Consider the following 23820-nt stretch of genomic DNA (forward strand, 5'->3'; position numbering starts at 1 on the left):
GGAGAGAAACAAGCAACCAGGGCTATGGAAATAAACCCAAAAGAAGCGACTCTCATGCATTTAAATAACTTGACGGATATATATAGAGGAAGGTGATGTTTAGAGAGCAAGCCCAAATAAGCAACTCCACTTTAGAAACAAGCCCAAAGTCGCGGCTAATAAGCAGACCTGGCAAGTGGCAACCCTGCAGCTTGTCCTCCTCACATTTCTTTCATCCTCCTGCGTGCTGACATGGGACGTATCCCCCCTCTCATTGGCTGATGCTCTTTGTCAGTCATGTCAGACTTCTCCAGTTTTCTAGCATGCCAGATATCCAGTCCCAGTCCCAGACGAGGGGGCGACTTGCTCATAGGCTTGTTCACACATGAGGATTCGTCGTGGCAGACTATCTGCTGACTCACCTCCGACCCAAGGTGGCTCTCAAGATCCTCTACGACGTCAAAATAACAGTGAAAATTATGTAATGTGAACTAGGCTTTAGTCTGCTCTGGGGCCACTTTGCTTTGGGAGACTCTACCAAGAGCTATTTGCACTTGATAACACAGCTCCCAAGATCACAGGGACACGCAAACACCTCCCGTGTAACGTTAAACTTGTGTATCGTAGCTAATTTCTATGGTCTATCTGCAGCAAAGAGAGGTAGACGTATCCTAACCTCTCCCACATTTTCACTTGGGTGCTCATCTCAGACCCTATTCTTACATTACTTTTTTCCCCCAAGTACTTGATAATAGATTAAAGCGAGTATTTGAATGAAGAAATTACTTAAAACGCCCATCCGTACTCCCGCCACACACAGTTACAGTGAAATTATCAGAGTCTTCAGAGAGCTGGTGGTAACTGAGGCACATTCATAAGGTGTGTCGCACCCAGCACTGACCCAAATACCGTTTCTGTCTGTCAAGTTTGAATTCTTTGCCTGAAGTTTTGAGTAATGCCTCTGCAGCTCGTCGGTCAGGACCTGCAGCTCACAGTCTAAAACATTTCAGTGGTCTGTTTCTCTCTGTCATTGCTCTGCCTGCTGTGCTCTTGCAGCAGAGGCAACATTTATACTTGGTCACGTGTATAACAACAGTGGGACACAAAAAAAGGACCAATTGCACTCAGCTTAAAACTTTATGGGCGTGTTTGTGTCGTAATATAATCTGCCCAATATATTTTGTGACATGGACCTTCAGATGGGACAGGTAGCAGTTGCAGGTCATGCGCAATTCATGCTTTGTGAATTCCCCTGCGAGTATGTCCACTCTGATGGTGTGTGGACCTTGAACTAATGACTAAGGAGAAAATCTGCACCCCTTAGAACATGGGATGGATCATCAACTATCCTACTGGCTAACCTTAATGTAGCCTGTTTGTAAGTAGAGTGCAAGGTACCTGCTGCTAGCTCACCTAGCACCACTGAGCTAGCTAACGTTACAGCTCAGCTGAGGAGAATGTTATTAATGTCTATATTTCACGCTGTCACGAGCACCAGCTTCTTGTCCATGATGATGCACGCTTCCTTCTGCGTAGTGATACGGTTGGTGGGTGTAGTTTGGTAGAACGAAAATAGTTCCTACATGAAACTGCTCACAATAAGGTCTGTAGATTATCTTGAGTAACCGCAGAGAGAGTGGAGTCAGAGTTTTCACTGGACCTGCTTTCTGGAAAAGACCCGTGTATTCTTTCAGGCCCTTTACATTATTTTAAAAGTGTTTCCTTTTTCATATAAAACTCCAGTTACTTACTATTGACATTTTTAAAGAGTCATGTTTGTGCTGTGTGTGTTTGTTATTTGCTGTTTAGGTATCTTCCACTGCTACATGGAGTACGCTGCTCTGAAAGGAGAGGCAGGCTCTGATGTGACTCTACAGGAACTGGGCTTCCAGACTGACTTCACCGTTTACCTGCAGATCAGACAGACCTGGCTGGCCTTCAGTCAGTATACAACACATAATCCATGTGATTTATTCTGACCAGGGTGTCTGCAGGATTCTTAAAAAAATCTTAAAATGTCTTATTAAATTAATTGCCAAAAACATTTTTATCAAATACGTTTTGACAAAATTAGTCAAGCTCTTCTGCATAAAAGCCATTTCTGTTGTTACAAATCTTTAAACCTGCCATTGAACCTATTACTGTCTAAATTTACGCTCAATGGTCACTTTATTAGGTACACCATGCCAGTACTGCGTTGGACTGCCTTAATTCTTGGTGTCATAGATTCAACAAGGTGCTGGAAACATTCCTCAGAGATTTTGGTCCATATTGACATGATGACATCACACAGTTGCTGCAGATTTGTCGGCTACACATCCATGATGAGAATCTCCCGTTCCACCACATCCCAAAGGTGCTCTGTTGGACTGAGATCTGGTGACTGTGGAGGCCATTGGAGTACAGTGAACTCATTGTCATGTTTGAGATGATTTGAGCTTTGTGACATGGTGCGTTATCCTGCTGGAAGTAGCCATCAGAAGATGGGTACACTGTGGTCATAAAGGGATGGACACGGTCAGCAACAATACTCAGGTAGGCTGTGGTGTTTAAACCATGCTCAGTTGGTACTAAGAAAATCTCCCCCACACCATTACACCACCAGCAGCAGCCTGAACCGTTGATACAAGGCAGGATGGATCCATGATGCCAAATTCTGACCCTACCATCTGAATGTGGCAGCAGAAATCCAGACTCATCAGACCAGGCAACGTTTTTCCAATCTTCTATTGTCCAGTTTTGGTGAGAAAACCCGTGTGAACTGTAGCCTCAGTTTCCTGTTGTTAGCTGACAGGAGTGGCACCTGGTGTGGTCTTCTGCTGCTGTAGCCCATCTGCTTCAAGGTTGGACAAGGTGTTGTTGCTTCAGAGATGGTCTTCTGCAGACCTTGGTTGTAACCAGTGGTTATTTGACTTCCTGTTGCCTTTCTATCATCTTGAACCAGTCTGGCCATTCTCCTCTGACCTCTGGCATCAACAAGACATTTTGGCTCACTGGATATTTTCTCTTTTTGGGACCATCCTCTGTAAACCCTAGAGATGGTTGTGTGTGAAAATCCCAGTTTCTGGCACCAACAACCATGCCACGTTCAAAGTAACTTAAATCACCTTTCTTCCCCATTCTGTTGCTCAGTTTGAACTGCAGCAGGTCGTCTTCACCATGTCTACATGCCTAAATGTATTGAGTTGCTGCCGTGTGATTGGCCGATTAGCTGTTTGTGTTAGTGAGCAGATAGTCTCGCTGACTCTCACTTTAAGATTGGAGAAAAAAAACGCCCCGGTTTTTTTTTTATTTCTTTCAACCAATCACAATCGTTCTGGGCGGTGCCACAGCAACGGTGCGCTTGCAAAACTATTGCCAGGGGGGAAACAGGTTTTGGTGTAACACACCCACAAAAATATCACCTACAGGACGCGAACCATGGCAGAAAAATGGCTACATCCCCGCAAGATCAAACACTGCAAAAGATAGTAAAGGACGTGTTGAAAACTGCTACACAACCGGAGGTGGTAGGGCGGGACTTCAGCGGGTGGCTCGTTCCGCCCAATGAGAGGCTGATCTATGCAGCAAACTTCCACCCACTCAGACTAGCGAGCAGATGAACAGGTGTACCTAATAAAATGGCAGGTGAGTGTGTACTTGCACTTACCTGTTGGCAAAATGTAGATTAGCCTGAATAACAATATTCCTGCATAAAACCTTCCTAAGGACATTTATACTACTTAACCTTTATGTTTACTTGAAATGACTGAAAAGGGAAAAAGGTGATTTGTCCAAAAATAAGTCTTAAATTTGGTTTAAGAGCTGTAAAAGCATTATATTATATTATAGAGTCTGATACCTGTAGACACCCTGTCTGACATGTTGCTGTAAAATGGGGACAACCATATGACCTCTCCCTCTGCCACTCCTCTCCTGTAGTGATTATCCTGGCCATTTTGGAGGTCATCATCATCCTTGTGCTCATCTTCCTCAGGAAGAGGCTCCTCATTGCCATCGCTCTCATCAAAGAAGCCAGCAGGTCAGACTTCACATTAGAGCTGTAGGGAAGGAGGGGTGGAAAAACAGATCAATGACAGTTAAGATGCTAAACTGTTCTGATATAGAATTCATTTGACTAATAATTAATGATTAATGGCACTTTGACGACTGTTGTGATGTTGTGTTGTTGTTAACAGAGCCATCGGACACGTGATGTCTTCCCTTTTTTACCCACTGTTCACGTTCTTGCTCCTGGCCATGGTCATCGCCTACTGGGCAGTTACTGCTGTGTATCCTTCCAACTTACTGTCAGTCAGTGTCATCAGGCTCGTTTGAGATGAACTGCGCCTCACCAGGCGGAGGCAGCAGGGGGCGGGGGCAAAAAGCTGCCGTCAAGTCGGACAGTTTCCAGCAAAGATGCTTTATTTCCAGCAGCCTTTAAAGAATATACAGGAAGTCAAAGACATATTTATGTCCTGTCAGATCTTGTGAGGTTATCATTGCCCATGTGTGCATGATGTCAGAGCATCAGCAGGATCAAGTAGGACACATCTAACAGGCAGAATGTATGTAATGTCATATTAGTGGGGTGTTTAATGATACTGGGATTTGTAGTCCTTTAAAGTCCTCATGACCATCCTTGACTGAACTGATCAGCTTCTTGTCTACCTCTAATGAACCCGTCTACAAGATTTTCAATGAGACAGTGTGCGACCACTCGAGAAAAACCTGTGACCCCGCGGTGAGTTTTCACTTTATTTGTTATAATTGCTTTTGCTACTCCTTTAGGAGTACTGAGCAAGTGTTTAAAGAACTTGTTGCTCCCCTTAAATCTTGTTCTGCTTCTGCCATGATGTTTTCTTCTTATTCAAAATGTTACCACAATCACACTGCACCTGCGCAAGTCTGTGTCCTATCACAGCATGACCCATCAAGGAAAAGTAAAAGAGGAAAGAATACGGAAAATAAAGGGATAAAATAAATACAGAAAAAATAAAGGATATATACAGAAAAATAGAGTAAGTTATATGCAAAAAATAACTACACATTTTTAAAATATTTAGATTAAATATATATGTAAATAAATAAGTAAATAGCAATATAAAAATAAATTAAAATGCTTACAATTACTCTTTTATATTTGTCATTTGTGTTTATATTTCCAGATATAATTTTATTTTTATTTATTCTTAATATTTTCATATTTTTTACTAATTATAATTATTATACTTTCTTAATTTTATTTGTATTTACTTTCCACATTTTGTATTTACTTATCTGTTATTTAATATTTCCTAATTTCCACATGTTTTTATTTACTTACTTATTCTTTATTTATTTTTCTTTACTTTCCACATGTTTTTATTTACTTATTATTTTATTTATTTTCTTTCCTTTCAACATTTTTGTTTACTTATTTATTTTATTTTTCTTTATTTATTCTTTTATTTCGTTGTATATTTCTTTTTTAATTTACTTATTTATTCTGTTGTTAATTTCCAGCTTTTCATTTATTAATTCTTTTATGTATTTCTCTTATTTCCACCTTTTTATTGAATTTATTAGTTTGTTTATTTTTATCTTTATATTTTCAAAAAAAAAATTTTTTTACAGATTTATTACTTCTTATGGCACTCCTTTGACTCTGTACTTTTTAATCTTACTACAGTTTTTAGACAACTTTGTTGTTCTTTAGTTATCCTTACACTGACGTTTGAACCCCTATTTTTCGTTTACATTTTTTTCACTTTTGATTCTACTTTTTGGACATTTTAACAGACTCTATTGATCCAACACGATGCTCGAATTGACTGAATATTTATGGTTCCATCCCGTTCAATAGAAATTTTGTGGATGTTTTAAATGTGTATAAAATGTCTCTTTATAATCTGTGTCTTTGTTCAGAACTTCTCGACCAGTCTGGAGAAAAAGCAGTGCCCTGAATCCGAGTGCCTTTTTGCCTTCTACGGCGGAGAGACTGTTTACCACAAATACCTGATCGGCCTACAGTTCTACAATGTCTTCCTCTTCTTCTGGTGTGCCAACTTTGTCACGGCGCTGGGACAGATGACCCTGGCCGGGGCCTTTTCCTCGTACTACTGGGCCTTTGTTAAACCGGATGACATGCCTGCCTTCCCCGTGTTTTCTGCCCTGGGCAGATCTCTCAGGTGTGTTGAGGAAGTCTTCATACTAACATCCGACACATAACAGAGGCTGTTTGTGTATCTTGCTTGAACGTCACTTGTATCTTGTTTCAGGTATCATACAGGGACTCTGGCGTTTGGCTCTCTGATCCTCTCAATCATTCAGATCATCAGGGTTTTGCTGGAGTATCTGGACCACAAGCTGAAAGGTCTGTTTCTGTTTCTGTTGTTGACCAGCATTTATTTCTGATTGTTAAATTCATAATATGCACAGTCAGTTATGAATCTATACTCAAGTAACTACCTTCTAATGCAGAGGTTCTCAAACTTTTTAGAATAATTCATCCCCATGGAAATATTTTTCAACTGAGTACCACCTGACCAGCACAAATATTTTTGGTAGAAAGACGCAGTGAACAAATATAAACTTGATTGTGTTTGTTGCAGCAGTTAACACTTCAGGCAGTAAATGATTGCATTTGAAAACAGGAATATTGAATATATAATGTGGTTTGTCGAACCTGAGGTGCAACAGTTTGATTTGTTGTCAGCTATTAAATTAATCGACAACTACTTTGTTAATCGATTCATCAGTTTGAGTCATTTTTTTAAGAAAAATTCTTTGATTCCAGCTTCTAAAATGTGAATATATTCTGGTTTCTTTACTCCCCTGTGACAGTAAACTGAAAAACTTTGTGTTGTGGACAAAACAAGACATTCATGGAGGTTGTCTAAAGCTTTTGGGAACATTGATCGACATTTTTCACCATTTTCTGCCATTTTATAGACCAAACAACTAATCAATTAATTAAGAATATAATCAACAGATTATCATCAATGAAAATAAGTCTGAGGTGCTGCTTTATATCAAATTTACATTTTTTTTATTGAAAATTTTAGGAATTATGCATGACTGATATTTTTTTCAATTAGATAGGAGTACCCTTCCCCCAATTTGAAAAACACTATCCTAATGCATGTACCTGGGAGTCTCCAGTGTTGGTTAATATTCACCCATCTGTCGATCACCATGTCGTTCACAGGAGCCCAAAATAAGTGTACCAAGTTCCTGTTGTGTTGTCTGAAGTGCTGCTTCTGGTGTCTGGAGAAGTTCATCAAGTTCCTTAACAGAAACGCCTACATCATGGTGTGTGGTTTATTCCTTTATTTCACTGTGCTGTACCCTTCATTAAAATAGAAAGTCGTTATTATTGGTGATGTTTAAATATTTGAATGTAATGAGTAAATTTGGCCTCTAGGTGGCGATTTATGGCAAAAACTTTTGCACGTCTGCCAGAGATGCCTTCTTACTCCTCATGAGGAACATGGTCAGGTGAGTGGGGTTTGGGATTGAACAGTTTTGCACAAATATATATGTGTTTTTTTTTTCCTGATTAATTTGATTTGATCGGCGGTCTCTGTTTTACAAAGGTTAAATGATTCTCTTTGATCCCTCAGGGTGGCTGTCTTGGACAAAGTGACAGATTTCCTTTTGTTTTTGGGCAAACTGCTCATTGTTGGGCTCGTAGGTGAGTCTGTTTATTTCAGCCTTATTCTTCATACACTTTTTAAAAAAAAAAAAAAAATACAGTATTTTAGAATAGAGAGGCATTTTCCTGAAGAAAATGCACGTAATATAGTGCAAACATTGATGCTTATCGGCATGATTTTTGGATTTCTCCTCAAATGAAATCAAGTTCATCTGAATGTATCAGTGGGGTTATTGATGCAATTGAGCTTCATCATTAGACGTTTATACATCACACTTAACTCAGTTGAATGAACTTAGGTCCGTTTGTGCACTTAGTTCAGTTTGTTTGGGCTGGTGTAAAAGCTGTCAATCAACCCTTGGTGCAGACCAAACAGTCGAACCGAGACCACTCGAAAAGGTGGGTCTCTGTCCGCTTCCAAACGGACTCTGGTGAGGTTCGTTTGTTGTGTGAACGCAAACAAACAGTCCCAGGATTTTATGATGGCAGACATGTGACTTCATCATCATTTCAACAGCTAAACCAATAACTAATCCATCTGCTGATCGTTAAATCTGTCCGTGATGTCGTAATTGATCCCATAACCTATTTATGCGAATGCAAACATGTAACCATGGTAACACAAATGCACATCTGTGAGGGTATTTCCCCTGATTAAAAAACAGTTTAAAAGTGCGTGACAGCGACCCCACAGAATGTGAGTTTTCATGCTCTTTCTACCGCAGGAGTCTTTGCCTTCTTCTTCTTCTCTGGGCGAGTGAAGGCCTTTGAGAACACAGCTCCGCATCTCCACTACTACTGGGTACCCATCCTGGTGAGTGAACTGGTGCTTTCTTCCCCCAGGAACAACTGATCCATGATGTTGCTTTATGTACGTGATGAATGAAACATGCACTTACAGTTCTTGTTGTCATCACCAGACTGTGGTGATTGGCTCCTACCTCATCGCCCATGGATTCTTCAGTGTGTACGCCATGTGTGTGGACACGCTTTTCCTCTGTTTCTGTAAGTAGCACCTCCTCAGTCATTATTGCCTTCAATGTATTATTACTTCTAGAGTGTCCAGTGTCAGATGGACTCCACGTGAAATAAACCAACATTGCAGATCTGTTGCATTAAAGAAAATACATAAAATGTTTTCAGCTGAATGAGAACTTTCCTCACTTCTTCTAGTCTCACATTGCTTTTGGTGTTGGGCTGTCACTAATTCTAAATTGCATGAATATGATGTGCCACTTTACAACTGTCACCATCATTTCAATATAACAGTCTGTGGCTTACAGTGTGTTAATCTGAAGTTTGCTTCTGCTTGGTGTTGGACTGTTAACTTTAGCCCCGTTTCCACCAATCAGTTTGGTATGGTTCAGTTTAGTTCGGTGCGCTTTTTTTTCCATTTCCACTGTGAGAAGTTGTGGATGGTACCAATGGAACCGTTCTGTACCGTCCCCATGTTTGGTCCCCCCTCTGTTGGGGTACCTAGCACACAGATGTGGTACTAAAAGGTGGAGCTGTGAATACTGCAGTCTGTTCATTGACTTGACCCCATACTTCATTCTACTTAACTTAGACCTTTTGTGCCATCTAGTGGTGGAAAGACCTCAATACACTAATCCATGTAAAAACAAGATGGCAGCCATCTCTGCCACGTCAGTCTGCAGCCGATCCCGACACAAAAGTGGACAACGTCCAAAACCTGATCACGTATTATGGTTTAAACTTTTTAATTTATGATTTATAATGTTTGTTGTTTGATATGGCAACAAATTTAACCAATTTTAGCAACAGTAAGAAGCTAAGACACTCTTAATTAGGAAGTACAGGTTCGAGGACATTGGGACTTAATTATTAATGATGATGGTTATTTTTTAAAACTTATTGGGTCCTACTGATCCCATGGCTAGGAAAATTAAAAATGCATACCAAATAAAAGTTCAGGTCGCAGGAAGTTATGTGAACTGCATATATTCTAATCCTGACTTGGAGAAAAAAAGCATTGTAGATCGTCGTTCCTGTAGCTACGGCAACACTAAACCCCTGAGCTTGCCTGAGAAGGACTAAATGCACAAACCTGCTATTTTTAAATATCCCATGGAGAGAGACTCCCACTGCAGCCTGTTTTACTTTGTTCTGAAAATGTCAGCGTCCAACCCCGTTCTGTGGACGATAAGGGAGGTGCAGACTGATACAGTGAGTGCTGGATGGAGCAGTGAGTGACAACAACCCCGCCCACATTTAAGAGTATAGTTTGCGATGGAAACGCTAGGGTCTAGGTACCATGTCTGAAGGGTTACTCTTGGTTCCAAAGGTACCATACCGAAAGTGTTTGGTGGAAACGGGGCTTTTCAAAAATCTGAAATGCCTTTGGGTGCCTTTGCTTGCTTGCTATTTGACTTTCTTTCTCTTTTTGTCTCCTTCTTCCCACAATTCACCACCTCCCCTTTCCCTTCCTTACTGGCCCTATAACACCCTTTTATTTTAACCTTGATTTCAAAACTAATTTTCTGTTCCATCCATTAACACGTACAAAACACACACACACACACCATTCACACACTAAGGTGAAGACCTGGAGCGCAATGATGGTTCAGCCGCAAGGCCTTATTACATGTCCTCAACTCTTCATGAGATTCTGTGGAAGAACGCTGCCGAGGATCCGCCTCCGAATTCTGCTCCGCAACAGGACAGCGAAGACATCCAGTTGAAACAACAGCAGGCTCAGGATCAGGACGAGGACGCAGCTTAGAGAAGAGGAGTTTTGTGGGCAGAGACACTGTAGTTAGATTTACAGGCATAACGACACTCATGTAACACTTTTTTAACTGTTCTAGTTAAAGCCTGTTTTGAATTATGAGAGTAAGGAGCTGGGGCAAGTTGCACAAAGCACCTTGAATTTGCTCCTTAAGTATGACACTTAAGGCTGACATGAAATACTTCGCCAATAACTGAGTGGAAAGATCCTGTTGCATAAAACCACAGAGCAATCATTCATTGTAAAGGGGCTGAAGAGCGCAGCTTTGGGAAAGTTTAATGATGCAAACCCAGATGGTCACAATCATAAATTGACATCTGGGAAAACTTAGTGTAAAATCAGCTGCTCATCATGAAGCGTGTCCATCGTCCCGTGGAATACTCTCCTCGGATTGCCTTAATTTTTCCCATTTATCTCCATAAAATCAACCATGTTGCGGTTAAGATGGAGTCAGAGGTACTTAATGTTTGTTGTCCTTACCTTGGTCACTAAGGTTCTTTGTGCAACCGTTTAACAGGCAATGCCTTAAGTATAAACATAAACATTTTAAGGAAGCCTCTTTTCCTTAAGGCTAGATAAATCTATCTATCTATAAGACCAAGATAAGGAGAACTTAAAACTTTAAGTAAATATTTTAAGGAAGCCTTAAGGGAAAGACTAATCGATGTTTTTTGCAACTGAATTTTTTTTTCTCAAGGAAATCTTAACTCGGACTTAAAGGAAAATCTTAACCTAAGGTGCTTTGTACAACCGGCCCCTGAAACTTTGTTGTTGCCCGTTGGGAATTCTTCTTTGCACTTAACCCACTCATCTCACAGAGGCCGACTGTTGCAGAACACCAGGCCTTAAAGTGGAGATTCAGTGTTTCCTTTATTCACACCTGAGTGGTGCATATTTCTTTTTACCTTATCTGTCCTTAAAGTGGAAACAAACAACTTTTTAACTCGTGTTTCTAAGTGGTATTATAATTGGCGCCGCTGATGAAGAGACCTACAGATCACTTTTCGTTTTCCTCAGGTCCTAGAAGTTACCACAGTTTACACAGGTACTTTAATTGTTCCAACGTCCGCCATTTCTGCTACTGGGGGTCGTAACCTGAAGGGCCACCCCCTGGAAAAAAAACACTCCAAGTGAAGAATCTCAGTTGACACAATTTGTGTTTGCATTCTGTCGTACTGTTACTTGTTTTATTTTTATTTTTTATTGAATGCCACTAGTTAAAAAATGCCTGCTGCGCCTTTTTATTGTTGCCAGGCAACCACCCTGTCACCTCCTACCCTAACCCTTCTGTGTAATCAATCCACCATTTATTTGTTTTAATTATTTCACAGTAATCAGTGTGTAGTTGCTGACATGTTGAGGCAGAGGGTACTGTCTGTAGCTCTGGTTGAGGGTGAGAGGCTGTCAGCAGATAAACAGAGATCTGTGTGGGTACATGAGACCCTAAAAAAGAGGCTGGGTCATGGGGAGTACCACCAGTTGGTCCAAGAGCTTCTCCTCCTTGATGGACGTTTCCAGGCATATTTTAGGGTGACTCAGAGGCACAACTTTGACAACCAGCTGTCTATCATCAGGCCGTATAGCTCTGGGTATCCAGCAACCACTACCACCAGTTTCTCCTCCATTGTTCACCAACTGTAATCTTGTTGTCGTGGCCACCACAGAAGGCCCGCCTCTCAAATCATCAGATTGAGCGATGGGGAAAAAAGCTAGATGACATGGGGCACTTATTATGCTCTGAATTGTTTTTTCAACTTGAAGAGTTCAGAGCGCTCCGCCAGAAACATGAGGCGCATAGTTTTTCTTTCCTCACTTTATAACAAGGTGGTTGAAATGTCTGCTATGTCTTAATGTTACTCTTGAACATGTTGGAAAATCTGTCTGAAATCTTTACTCCGTTTGAGCCTTTCAATCGCCCCTCCCACTACACTGCCACTGGCCAATATAAACTTGAAGCCGTTCATGTGCCTAATTTACAGCGTTAACGTCGGGTCTGTTTGCACATTTTGACTTAAAATTGTTTACAGATTATGCAATCAGAACCACATGATCATCGGTGTTACTTCTTTAGTATGCTGCACTATTGATGCACTTTAATTTGTGTTCACGCCAAACAGGTTTTTATCTGTGTAAATGAATACTGCTGATTTTCTTGAAGCTTTGTAGTCTCTTAGGTTGAAGTTTCTGTAAAAGCAAAGTAGTTTTGAATTAAGTTCTCTGTACTTGGCAGTAAACTTGGGTAAATAAACAGTTTTTGAGGCGACAAGTCTTGAGCTAAGTAATTTAAAGGGATAGTTTGGGGTTTTTTATAGTGGGGTTGTATGAGTTTCTCATACATATTCAGTGTTTTACCTGCAGTAGATGGCGGTCGGCATGCCCCCAGTTTGGAGAAGCAGGCTTGAGTGCTGACAGGAAGGCTAAGTAATGTACTGCTGCACACAGCAAATTTTACCCACCAAAATAAATCAATATCACTGTGAGTGTCCAGCACATTTAGAGTATTTTTGCTTTTTTCTTGCTGTCAGACGGTGATTTTCCAAAGGGAAACTGGCCCTGATAAATCACTCTCTTTAAAGCCAGACTCCATTTAGAAAAGCAATGATTTAACATCTCTGAACACAGGAGCTGCTGGTCTACCGCTGCCTTGGTTAGTTAATTTGTTTGTGTTACTGTATGACTTTGGTGTTTAGGGGTGAGTTCAGACTCACCAAAGTCACACAATAACAGAAACTAGCCAACTGATCAAGGCAGCGGTAGACCAGCAGCTCCTGTATTCAGTGATGTTAAATCACTATTTTCCTCAATGGAGTCTGGCTATAAAGAAAGCGATTTAACTGGGTAGGTTTCTCATCGGAAATTGGAGTCTTATCAGCAAGAAAAAAAGCAAAAATACTTTAAATATAGCGTACACTTGATGTGATATGGATTCATTTCGGTGGCTGGAACACGCTTTGTTGCTGCCCCCTCAACAGCAGTACATTGCTTAGCTTCTGAGGCGGTACTCCAGTACTTCTCCAAACCTACCACTAACTATGGAAAAGTGCCTCACACAATCCCACTTCAAAAGATCCTTTACATGGATGCATGTTGTCGGTGATTGTCTGAACGATTGAAATGTTTTTTTCTTCTCAGCTAAAAACAAAACCAAATTAACTTCATCCTTCAGATTTACTAGTTATGAATATTAATTGTGAAGCTTGGCCCTCATTTACGTGTCTCTGAAGCTCTCTTGACCTTAATACCGTTTTATTGACTCTTTGCAGTGGAGGATCTTGAGAGGAACGACGGCAGCGCAGAGAGGCCCTACCTGATGCCTGAGAGCCTCCGCAAAGTCCTGAATAAGAAGAACAAGACCGAGCCGGCTCAGTAGAGCACCTCCTCTAACTGTAGAAGCCTCAGTGAGGCGAGACTGTGGGCAAAACTGGACTGTGGGTTTGTTCTGTGGACTTGGAACAAGAATCTAACACCATCAGTCACCAAGAGCCTACAGGTGACAATCAGTGATGTCATCCGTTGTATTTTTATTATTACCAAATGTGTCATTCCCACATGTCTGGTATTTAATATAGAGCTTTGTGGATTTTAAAACTTCTATTATGAACGCAGATAACATCCAAACATGTTTTTAATATGTTGTAAATTTTTTATCTAAAATTTGAGCATGTTTTGTTTTTAATATTTGTGCCTTAAATGAAGGTAAGCTTAAATGTAATCTTCTAAAGTTGTTTATTATGTCGCTGCGCTTTTATCGTGTTATCTTATGTTTGAATAAATATTTAACCTTGTTACCAAAGCCATTACAGTGCCACTTGACCATAGTGGAGGTCATTTGCATCTACAGTTAGACTCCTGAATAAAGTGTCTGCTGCTGTGGTGCAGCTTCTATCAGTGAGAAATATAAATAACAAAAGCAAAATTTATATTATTCATGATGTAAAGGGTTATACTTTGGTGCTTATTTCATATTTGTGGATTGAATTGCAAATGTTTTTGAAATAAAGCATAGTTTTATATAAAATTGTGTGAGACCTTTTTTCGTCAATTGGCTTTAAAAATCCTTTAAGAAAAAGCAGCACTATGAAAATACTCTACTACAAGTCCTCCCCAGCCTGTCCAACCTCCTCTCCTGGGGCCTGGCAGGATTCCTGCAGCACATATCAAACTGTTGCCCGAAAGCCCTTGGAGTAGGGGCACCATAGGGGGGTGTCGCCCAGGGCGCCATTTAGGCTATATCCGCCACTGGCTTTTGAGCCACAACAAGGTATGACATACTATACTGTGACTTTTTTTTTTTTGACATTTTTATGGACAACAATACTCTTACAGTTTTTTTGTACATCCTGTATTATGTCTTTTTTCCTGAAAAGAAAAACAACATACTATACTGTGACCTATTTTTCAAAAAGAAAAATTGAGATACTATACTATGACATTTTCTTGTGAAAAAAAATCAACATACTATACTATGACTTTTTTTTCTGAAAAAATTGACATATTATACTATGACATTTTTTTGTGAAAAAAAAAATCAAAATACTACACTGTCTTTTTTTCTGAAAAAAAAGACATACTATACTATGACATTTTCTGTGAAAAAAACTCAACATACTATACTATGACTTTTTTCTGAAAAATATAAAGCTATAATATACTACTATGACATTTTCTTGTGAAAAAAATCAACATATTATACTATGACTTTTTTTCTGAAAAAATTGACATACTATACTATGACTTTTTTTCTGAAAAAAATGAAGACATACTATACTATGACATTTTTTGTGAAAAAAAACTCAACATACTATACTATGACTTTTTTTCTGAAAAAATTGCCTATGACATTTTTTCTGAAAAAAAACTCAACATACTATACTATGACTTTTTTTCTGAAAAAATTGCCTATGACATTTTTTGTGAAAAAAAACTCAACATACTATACTATGTCTTTTTTTCTGAAAAAAATGACATACTATACTATGACTTTTTTTCTGAAAAAAATGAAGACATACTATACTATGACATTTTTTGTGAAAAAAAACTCAACATACTATACTATGACTTTTTTTCTGAAAAAATTGCCTATGACATTTTTTGTGAAAAAAACTCAACATACTATACTATGACATTTTTTGTGAAAAAATTAACATACCATACTATGATATTTTTTGTGAAAAAAATCGACATACTATACTATGACTTTTTTTCTGAAAAAAATTGACATACTATACTATGACTTTTTTGTGTGAAAAAAATCGACATACTATATACTATGACTTTTTTGTGTGAAAAAATCGGCACACTATACTATGACTTTTTTTTCTGAAAAAGATCGACATACTATACTATGACTTTTTTGTGTGAAAAAATCGGCACACTATACTATGACTTTTTTTCTGAAAAAAATGACATACTATACTATGACTTTTTTTCTGAAAAAAATTGACATACTATACTATGACTTTTTTGTGTGAAAAAAAAATCGACATACTATACTATGACTTTTTTGTGTGAAAAAATCGAAACACTATACTATGACTTTTTTTCTGAAAAAAATCGACATACTATACTATCACTTTTTTTCTGGAAAAAAAATCGACATACTATACTATCACTTTTTTTCAGAAAAAAATCGACATACTATACTATGACTTTTCTTCTGAAAAAAATCGACATACTATACTATGACATTTTTTCTGGAAAAAAATCGACATACTATACTATGACTTTTTTTCTGGAAAAAATTGACATACTATACTATGACTTTTTTTCTGAAAAAATCGACATACTATACTATGACTTTTTTTCTGGAAAAAATCAAGATACTATACTATGACTTTTTTTCTGAAAAAAATCGACAGACTATACTATGACTTTTTTGTGTGAAAAAATCGACACACTATACTATGACTTTTTTTTCTGGAAAAATAAAAATCGACATACTATACTATGACTTTTTTCTGAAAAAAATTGACATACTATACTATGACTTTTTTGTGTGAAAAAAATCGACATACTATACTATGACTTTTTTTCTGAAAAAAATTGACATACTATACTATGACTTTTTTGTGTGAAAAAAATCGACATACTATACTATGACTTTTTTGTGTGAAAAAATTGACACACTATGACTTTTTTTTCTGAAAAAAATCGACATACTATACTATGACTTTTTTTCTGAAAAACATCAACATACTATACTATGACTTTTTTTCTGGGAAAAAAAATCGACATACTATACTATGACTTTTTTCTGAAAAAAAGTGACATACTATACTATGACTTTTTTTTTCTGAAAAAAATCGACAGACTATACTATGACTTTTTTGTGTGAAAAAATCGACACACTATACTATGACTTTTTTTTCTGAAAAATAAAATCGACATACTATACTATGACTTTTTTTCTGAAAAAAATCGACATACTATACTATGACTTTTTTTTCTGGAAAAAAAAAATCGACATACTATACTATGACTTTTTTTCTGGAAAAAAAATTGACATACTATACTATGACTTTTTTTCTGAAAAAAGTGACATACTATACTATGACATTTTTTGTGAACAAATTGACAGACTATCCTATGACTTTTTGTCTGAAAAAATTGACATACTATACTATGACTTTTTTTGTGGAATAAAATCAACACACTAAACTATGACTTTTTTTGTGAAAAAAATCGACATACTATACTATGACTTTTTTGTGTGAAAAAATCGACATATTGTACTATGACTTTTTTCTGAAAAAATCGACATACTATACTATGACTTTTTTTCCTGAAAAAATTAACATACTATGCTGTGATGTGTTTTTCAAAAGAAATCGTCATAATATATACACTATGACTTTTTTCGTAAAAAGTCAACATACTATACTGTGATGTGTTTTTCCGAAAAAAATAAAAAAAATAACATGCTATGCTGTGTTTTTTCTGGAAAAAAATCGACATATTATACTGTGACTATTTTTTTTTTCTGAAAAAAAACAGACATACTATACTATGACTTTTTTTCTGAAAAAATCGACAAAAATCGAATCGTCATTCCTGATTTCTTACTTTTTTGCATGTTTTTCACACTTAAATGTTTCAGATCATCACACAAATTTAAACATTAGTCAAAGATAACACAAGTAAACACAAAATGCAGTTTTTAAATGAAGGGTTTTATTAATGAGGAAGAAAAAAATCCAAAGCTACATGGCCCTGTGTGAAAAAGTGTTTGCCCCCCAGCTCCTGTTAAAACATAACTGTGGTTGATCACACCTGAGTTCAATTTCTGTAGCCACACCCAGGCCTGATTACTGCACACCTGTTCCCAATCTAGAAATCACTTAAATAGGACCTACCTGACAAAGTGAAGTAGACCAAAAGATCCTCAAAAGCTACAGACATCATGCCGAGATCCAAAGAAATTCAGGAACAAATGAGGAAAAAAGTAATTGAAATCTATCAGTCTGGAAAAGGTTATAAAGCCATTTCTAAAGCTTTGGGACTCCAGCGAACCACAGTGAGAGCCATTATCCACAAATGGCGAAAACACGGAACAGTGGTGAACTTTCCCAGGAGTGGCCGGCTGACCAAAATTACCCCAAAAGCGCAGCGACGACTCATCCAAGAGGTGACAAAAAACCCCACAACAACATCTAAAGAACTGCAGGCATCACTCGCCTCAGTTAAGGTCAGTGTTCATGACTCCACCATAAGAAAGAGACTGGGCAAAAATGGCCTGCATGGCAGAGTTCCAAGACGAAAACCACTGCTAAGCAAAAAGAACATTAAGGCTCATCTCATTTTTGCCAGAAAACATGCTGATGATCCCCAAGACTTTTGGGAAAATATTCTGTGGACTGACGAGACAAAAGTTGAACTTTTTGGAAGGTCTGTGTCCCATTACATCTGGCGTAAAAGTAACACCGCATTTCAGAAAAAGAACATCATACCAACAGTAAAATATGGTGGTGGCAGTGTGATGGTCTGGGGCTGTTTTGCTGCTTCAGGACCTGGAAGACTTGCTGTGATAAATGGAAGCATGAATTCTCCTGTCTACCAAAAAATCCTGAAGGAGAATGTCCGGCCATCTGTTCGTGACCTCAAGCTGAAGCGAACTTGGGTTCTACAGCAGGACAATGATCCAAAACACACCAGCAAGTCCACCTCTGAATGGCTGAAGAAAAACAAAATGAAGACTTTGGAGTGGCCTAGTCAAAGTCCTGACCTGAATCCTATTGAGATGCTGTGGCATGACCTTAAAAAGGTGGTTCATGCTTGAAAACCCTCCAATGTGGCTGAATTACAGCAATTCTGCAAAGATGAGTGGGCTAAAATTCCTCCACAGCGTTATAAAAGCCTCATTGCAAGTTATCGCAAACGCTTGATTGCAGTAGTTGCTCCTCAGGGTGGCCCAACCAGTTATTAGGTTTAGGGGGCAAATACTTTTCACACAGGGCCATGTAGCTTTGGATTTTTTTCTTCCTCATTAATAAAACCCTTCATTTAAAAACTGCATTTTGTGTTTACTTGTGTTATCTTTGACTAATGTTTAAATTTGTGTGATGATCTGAAACATTTAAGTGTGGAAAACATGCAAAAAAGTAAGAAATCAGGAAGGGGGCAAACACTTTTTCACACCACTGTATACTATCACCTTTTTTTCCTTAAAAAATTGACATACTATACCATGACCGTTTTTTTTCCTTAAAAATATCAACATACTATACTGACTTTTTTCCTGACAAATCAACATACTCTTTATTTTTTTTTTTTTTTTTGACACACTGACAATGACACTTTTTTCAGTGAAATACTTCATGACATCTATATTATTACATTCCAGGGATCAGTTCAGGAAGGACCAAAAGCCAGAGCAGGAGGCAGGTTTAAGGTTTAACAAAAAGTGAGGTTTAATAAAGCTGATACAAAACATCCAGAACCAGCAGATAACTCAATGTTCCAATGAGAGAAGATCCAAAACTCAACTGAGAACCAACTGGGATTATGACTTCAGGTAAAAAAATCCAAACAGAATACAAGTTACCAGGGAGGAAACAGAAAAGGGAACCATACCAAAAACACAGGGATGAGCATAGGATGGAACGCATAGGAACTGACAAGGATCAAAGGGAAACACACAGGTGTATATATACAGAGAAAACTTATCACAAGAATGAGACGCAGCTGGAGTAGATGCACACAGGCAAAAGGAGGAAAATGGGGATTGGCTAACAACAAAGGTGTGGATGGGAACACTAGGGTGCAAACAAGACTAAGACACAACAGGTGTGAAGAGAAGGTAAGTAAGATTTTTTTTGTGACATACTATATTATGACATTTTTAGTTTGATTTTTATGACATACCATACTACGACACTTTTAAAATCATACTTTACCATGACAGAATTTTTTATGGCATACTGTACTAAGACATTTTTATTAAACTCTTATGATACTATGACTTTTTTTGATGAAAATTTTATGGCATTCTAAACAATGTTTTTTTTGACATACTATACTATGACATTTTTATTAAACTTTTATGACATGCTATACTATGACATTTTTTGACAATTAAATTTTTATGGCATTTTATACTATGACATTTTTTAATGAATTTTTTAATGACATATTAAACTATGAAATTTCACAAACCATACTATCACATTTAAAGTAAAATTTTTCTCACATACTATACTATGACTATTTCTACACACCATACTATTACATTTTAATAAAACTTTTATGACATGCAATACTATGACATTTTTTGATGGAAATGCTATGACATACTATACTTTGACATTTTGATGAAATATTTATGACATAATATAATATGACATTTTCAAGTTATTGTTTTATGATGTACTATACTATCACATTTTTGTGATTTTGTAATGGAATACTATACTATGACATTTTTTCATATACTATGATATTTTTAATGACATTTTTTGATGATTTATGTCATATTATACTAATATTATACTAAACTATACTATTTTTTTATGATTTTCTATGACATACTATACAATAACATTTTTATGACATGTTTTAGTATGACATTTCTTAAATTATTTTTTATGAAGAACTACACTATGACATTTGTAGTGACATTTTTATGACATACTATAGTATGACATTTTTTCATATACTGTACTATTAGATTTTTAATGACATTTTTCTGATTATTTTTTATGACATACCATACTATGACATTTTAGTTAAATTTCTATGACATACTATATTATGACCTTTTTATGACATTTTCATGGAATATTACACTGACATTTTTAATTAAATTTTTGATGATTTTTTTATGACATATATTCAAATATTTCTATGAAATTTTTATGACATACTATAGTATGACAAATTTTAAATAATTTTTATGACATACTATACTATGACATTTTTATGACATATTTTAGTATGACATTTCTTAAATTATTTTTTATGAAGAACTACACTATGACATTTGTAGTGACATTTTTATGACATACTATAGTATGACATTTTTTCATATACTGTACTATTAGATTTTTAATGACATTTTTCTGATTATTTTTTATGACATACCATACTATGACATTTTAGTTAAATTTCTATGACATACTATATTATGACCTTTTTATGACACTTTCATGGAATATTACACTGACATTTTTAATTAAATTTTTGATGATTTTTTATGACATATATTCAAATATTTCTATGAAATTTTTATGACATACTATAGTATGACAAATTTTAAATAATTTTTATGACATACTATACTATGACATTTTTATGACATATTTTAGTATGACATTTCTTAAATTATTTTTTATGAAGAACTACACTATGACATTTGTAGTGACATTTTTATGACATACTATAGTATGACATTTTTTCATATACTGTACTATTAGATTTTTAATGACATTTTTCTGATTATTTTTTATGACATACCATACTATGACATTTTAGTTAAATTTCTATGACATACTATATTATGACCTTTTTATGACACTTTCATGGAATATTACACTGACATTTTTAATTAAATTTTTGATGATTTTTTTATGACATATATTCAAATATTTCTATGAAATTTTTATGACATACTATAGTATGACAAATTTTAAATAATTTTTATGACATACTATACTATGACATTTTTAATGAAGTATTTATACTATACTAAGACATTTTTTGAATATTTAATAACATGGTATAATGATATTTTTTAAATTCTTTTTTATGACATGATTTGCTATGGCATTCTTATGACATACTATCCTGTAAAATTTTAATGACATGCTATACTATAATTTTTTTAAAACATTTTTTGGCATGATATGCTGTGATTTTTTAAATTAATTTTTATGGCATACTATACTTTGGCTTTTGTACTGATATTTTTATTCCATACTATAGTACGACCTATTTTATGAAGTTCTTTGGCGATTAGACTTCATCATGGTGTGCATATGTCCAGGGTAGAGATGCCACTGTAGTTCATGGATATTCCCCCGACGATGTCTAGACACTGGTGGTGGAGGTGAAGAGGGGGATGGCTGAAGTATGATGATGATGGGATGCAGAGCAGGACTTGGCAGTGGATGTGCTGAAGACTGGAGGTGAAATGGGTTGCAGGAGGGTCGCGCCCCTTTGTCCTGAAATGACAACAGCAGAGAGGAGCACGGATTCAAAACTGACAGCAATGATATAAATAGTCTTGAGGAGACTGTGGCAAAATCTGGTTGGATTAATTCAAAGTGACACCATTAGTCAGCTGATAGTGTGGAAGCTGGAGTGACACAATGAGATTGCATTCTTACATTTTACAGGCTCCTTAGGAGTGGAGGCAGTGGGCAATGCAGTGGGGCTCGTTTCCCTTCCACACCAGTCGCAGCTTCCTGGGGTGTTCAGGGTCATCAGAGTGCAAGTGCTGGATGCAAACCTGGAGAGGAAAAGAATAAGTATAGTGGAGATATGGCTATATAACAATAATAACAATAATAATAATAATAATAATAATAATGATTTATTAAAAACATTTATTAACAGTCATTTTTAAAAAAAAATTATTTAAGTAACTTGGGTAAATTCTTTGAGCTATAGTTACAAAAATGTTGGTTTTATTTTTTATTTTCATTTATTTATTTCTATTTATTCATTTATTTAGTTAATGAAATAAATGGTTAATGTTAAAATTACTTGACTCACTTAGATGGAAATCTTATACATAATTGAAATATGTAAATGACAAAATAGACAAATAATTTTTCTGCGTGTATCCTTCAAGTAGATATCAACTTTTATTGTAGGCTCCTAGAAGTGATCATTAGGTGGATATGATCTTTACTGAATAAACATAACCAGAGGTGTAAGGTAGTTACAACGGGCCCCAGTGCACGTTATCATGATTGGCCCTTGTGCCCACTCGTTTCTAATTATGACTTGTTGCAATGTTTACAACATGAGGCATAGTGCACTTTACTTTTAATTTAGATCTTTGTTTCTGTTTATTTCTTTATTTCTTAAAATCTAATTTTAATCCTAATTTTATCGTTGTTTTGTGTGAAGGGAAGCTGACAATTAAGGATTTCATTGTACAGTGTAAACCACTGAGTTTTTATTTTGCATATGACAATAAATTTCTTGAATCTTGAATATAGTTACGTGCCTAAACTAGCGCCCTTTTTTTCTTATCCTCCCTTGCCCTGCTTGCACTGTCCATATTTAAGCCCCTGAACATGACAGATGACAGCAGTGAATTCATTTTTCTCATGACTCACTTTTCAGTCATACTGTCCAGCACTTATTTCTTCTCTACAATGCAATGCCAACTTTTGGCCACCAGATGTCACTGTATTTACAGTCAAACTAACCCTGCAGGGACCATGTGCAGTGTTGGAGAGTAATAAACTCGGGGAAAGCTTATTGAGTGGGCCTGCCAGACACAGGCCCAGGCTCCTAAAATGTCATTCGTATTTGCAGTGATTCAAGGTTCAGTTTAGGAGTCAACGTTACAATCCGTTGATGCACATACTTAAGACAATGAGTGGGAGTGATTGTGCTGTCTGAGGGTCTGAGTGGAGACCAAGGGGGTTAGACGGATAGAAAAGTTGGAAAGGGAATAGGTAGATAAAAAAGTAAGTAGGAGCATAGGGAGGGCAGAGCCAAGGAGAGACTGAACTCTCTCCCACCTGACCAGGTCCCTCATTTTGATGAAGGAAGAGAGGGGAGAAGAGAGAAGAAAGTAAAGGGAGAAAAACCTCCCTAACTTTAATTGAGGTGGAGTTTAACTAATCGATTGTTGTTGCACATACTTGCAATTGTGAGTGATAGTTGGAGCCATGCTGGGGGAGGAAGTGGAGGTTTAGGGAGGGTAAAAGCTTCATTGGTGTCATCAGGTGGATACCCTCCTTCACTAGTTCTTCAACGATAGGCCAACAACACCTCCAGAGGACTCATTACCAAGACCTGGCATCTC

At 36.9% G+C, this 23820-nt stretch overlaps 1 protein-coding gene across 4 annotated transcripts in view; it reads left to right on the forward strand.

Moving 5' to 3' along the window:
- LOC117268554 (choline transporter-like protein 2) overlaps positions 1–14361 on the forward strand; it is a 35372-nt gene extending 21011 nt beyond the window's left edge. For 2 of the 4 annotated variants that reach the window (XM_078161318.1, XM_033645108.2), the window contains exons 11-22: positions 1789–1920; positions 3901–4000; positions 4158–4250; positions 4618–4702; positions 5866–6128; positions 6219–6313; positions 7148–7251; positions 7364–7437; positions 7563–7633; positions 8320–8408; positions 8515–8599; positions 13607–14361. In XM_078161318.1, coding sequence (XP_078017444.1) covers positions 1789–1920; positions 3901–4000; positions 4158–4250; positions 4618–4702; positions 5866–6128; positions 6219–6313; positions 7148–7251; positions 7364–7437; positions 7563–7633; positions 8320–8408; positions 8515–8599; positions 13607–13713 — 1298 coding nt within the window. In that variant the 3' untranslated portion in view covers positions 13714–14361. Of the gene's footprint in view, positions 1–1788; positions 1921–3900; positions 4001–4157; positions 4251–4617; positions 4703–5865; positions 6129–6218; positions 6314–7147; positions 7252–7363; positions 7438–7562; positions 7634–8319; positions 8409–8514; positions 8600–10152; positions 10466–13606 lie in introns of those variants that run through there. The other 2 variants (XM_033645107.2, XM_033645106.2) reach the window with 2 other exon arrangements.
- The last annotated feature ends 9459 nt before the right edge of the window (positions 14362–23820 follow it).

The sequence above is a fragment of the Epinephelus lanceolatus genome, chromosome 18 (genome assembly GCF_041903045.1).
Source record: "Epinephelus lanceolatus isolate andai-2023 chromosome 18, ASM4190304v1, whole genome shotgun sequence".
Classification (NCBI taxonomy): domain Eukaryota; kingdom Metazoa; phylum Chordata; class Actinopteri; order Perciformes; family Serranidae; genus Epinephelus; species Epinephelus lanceolatus.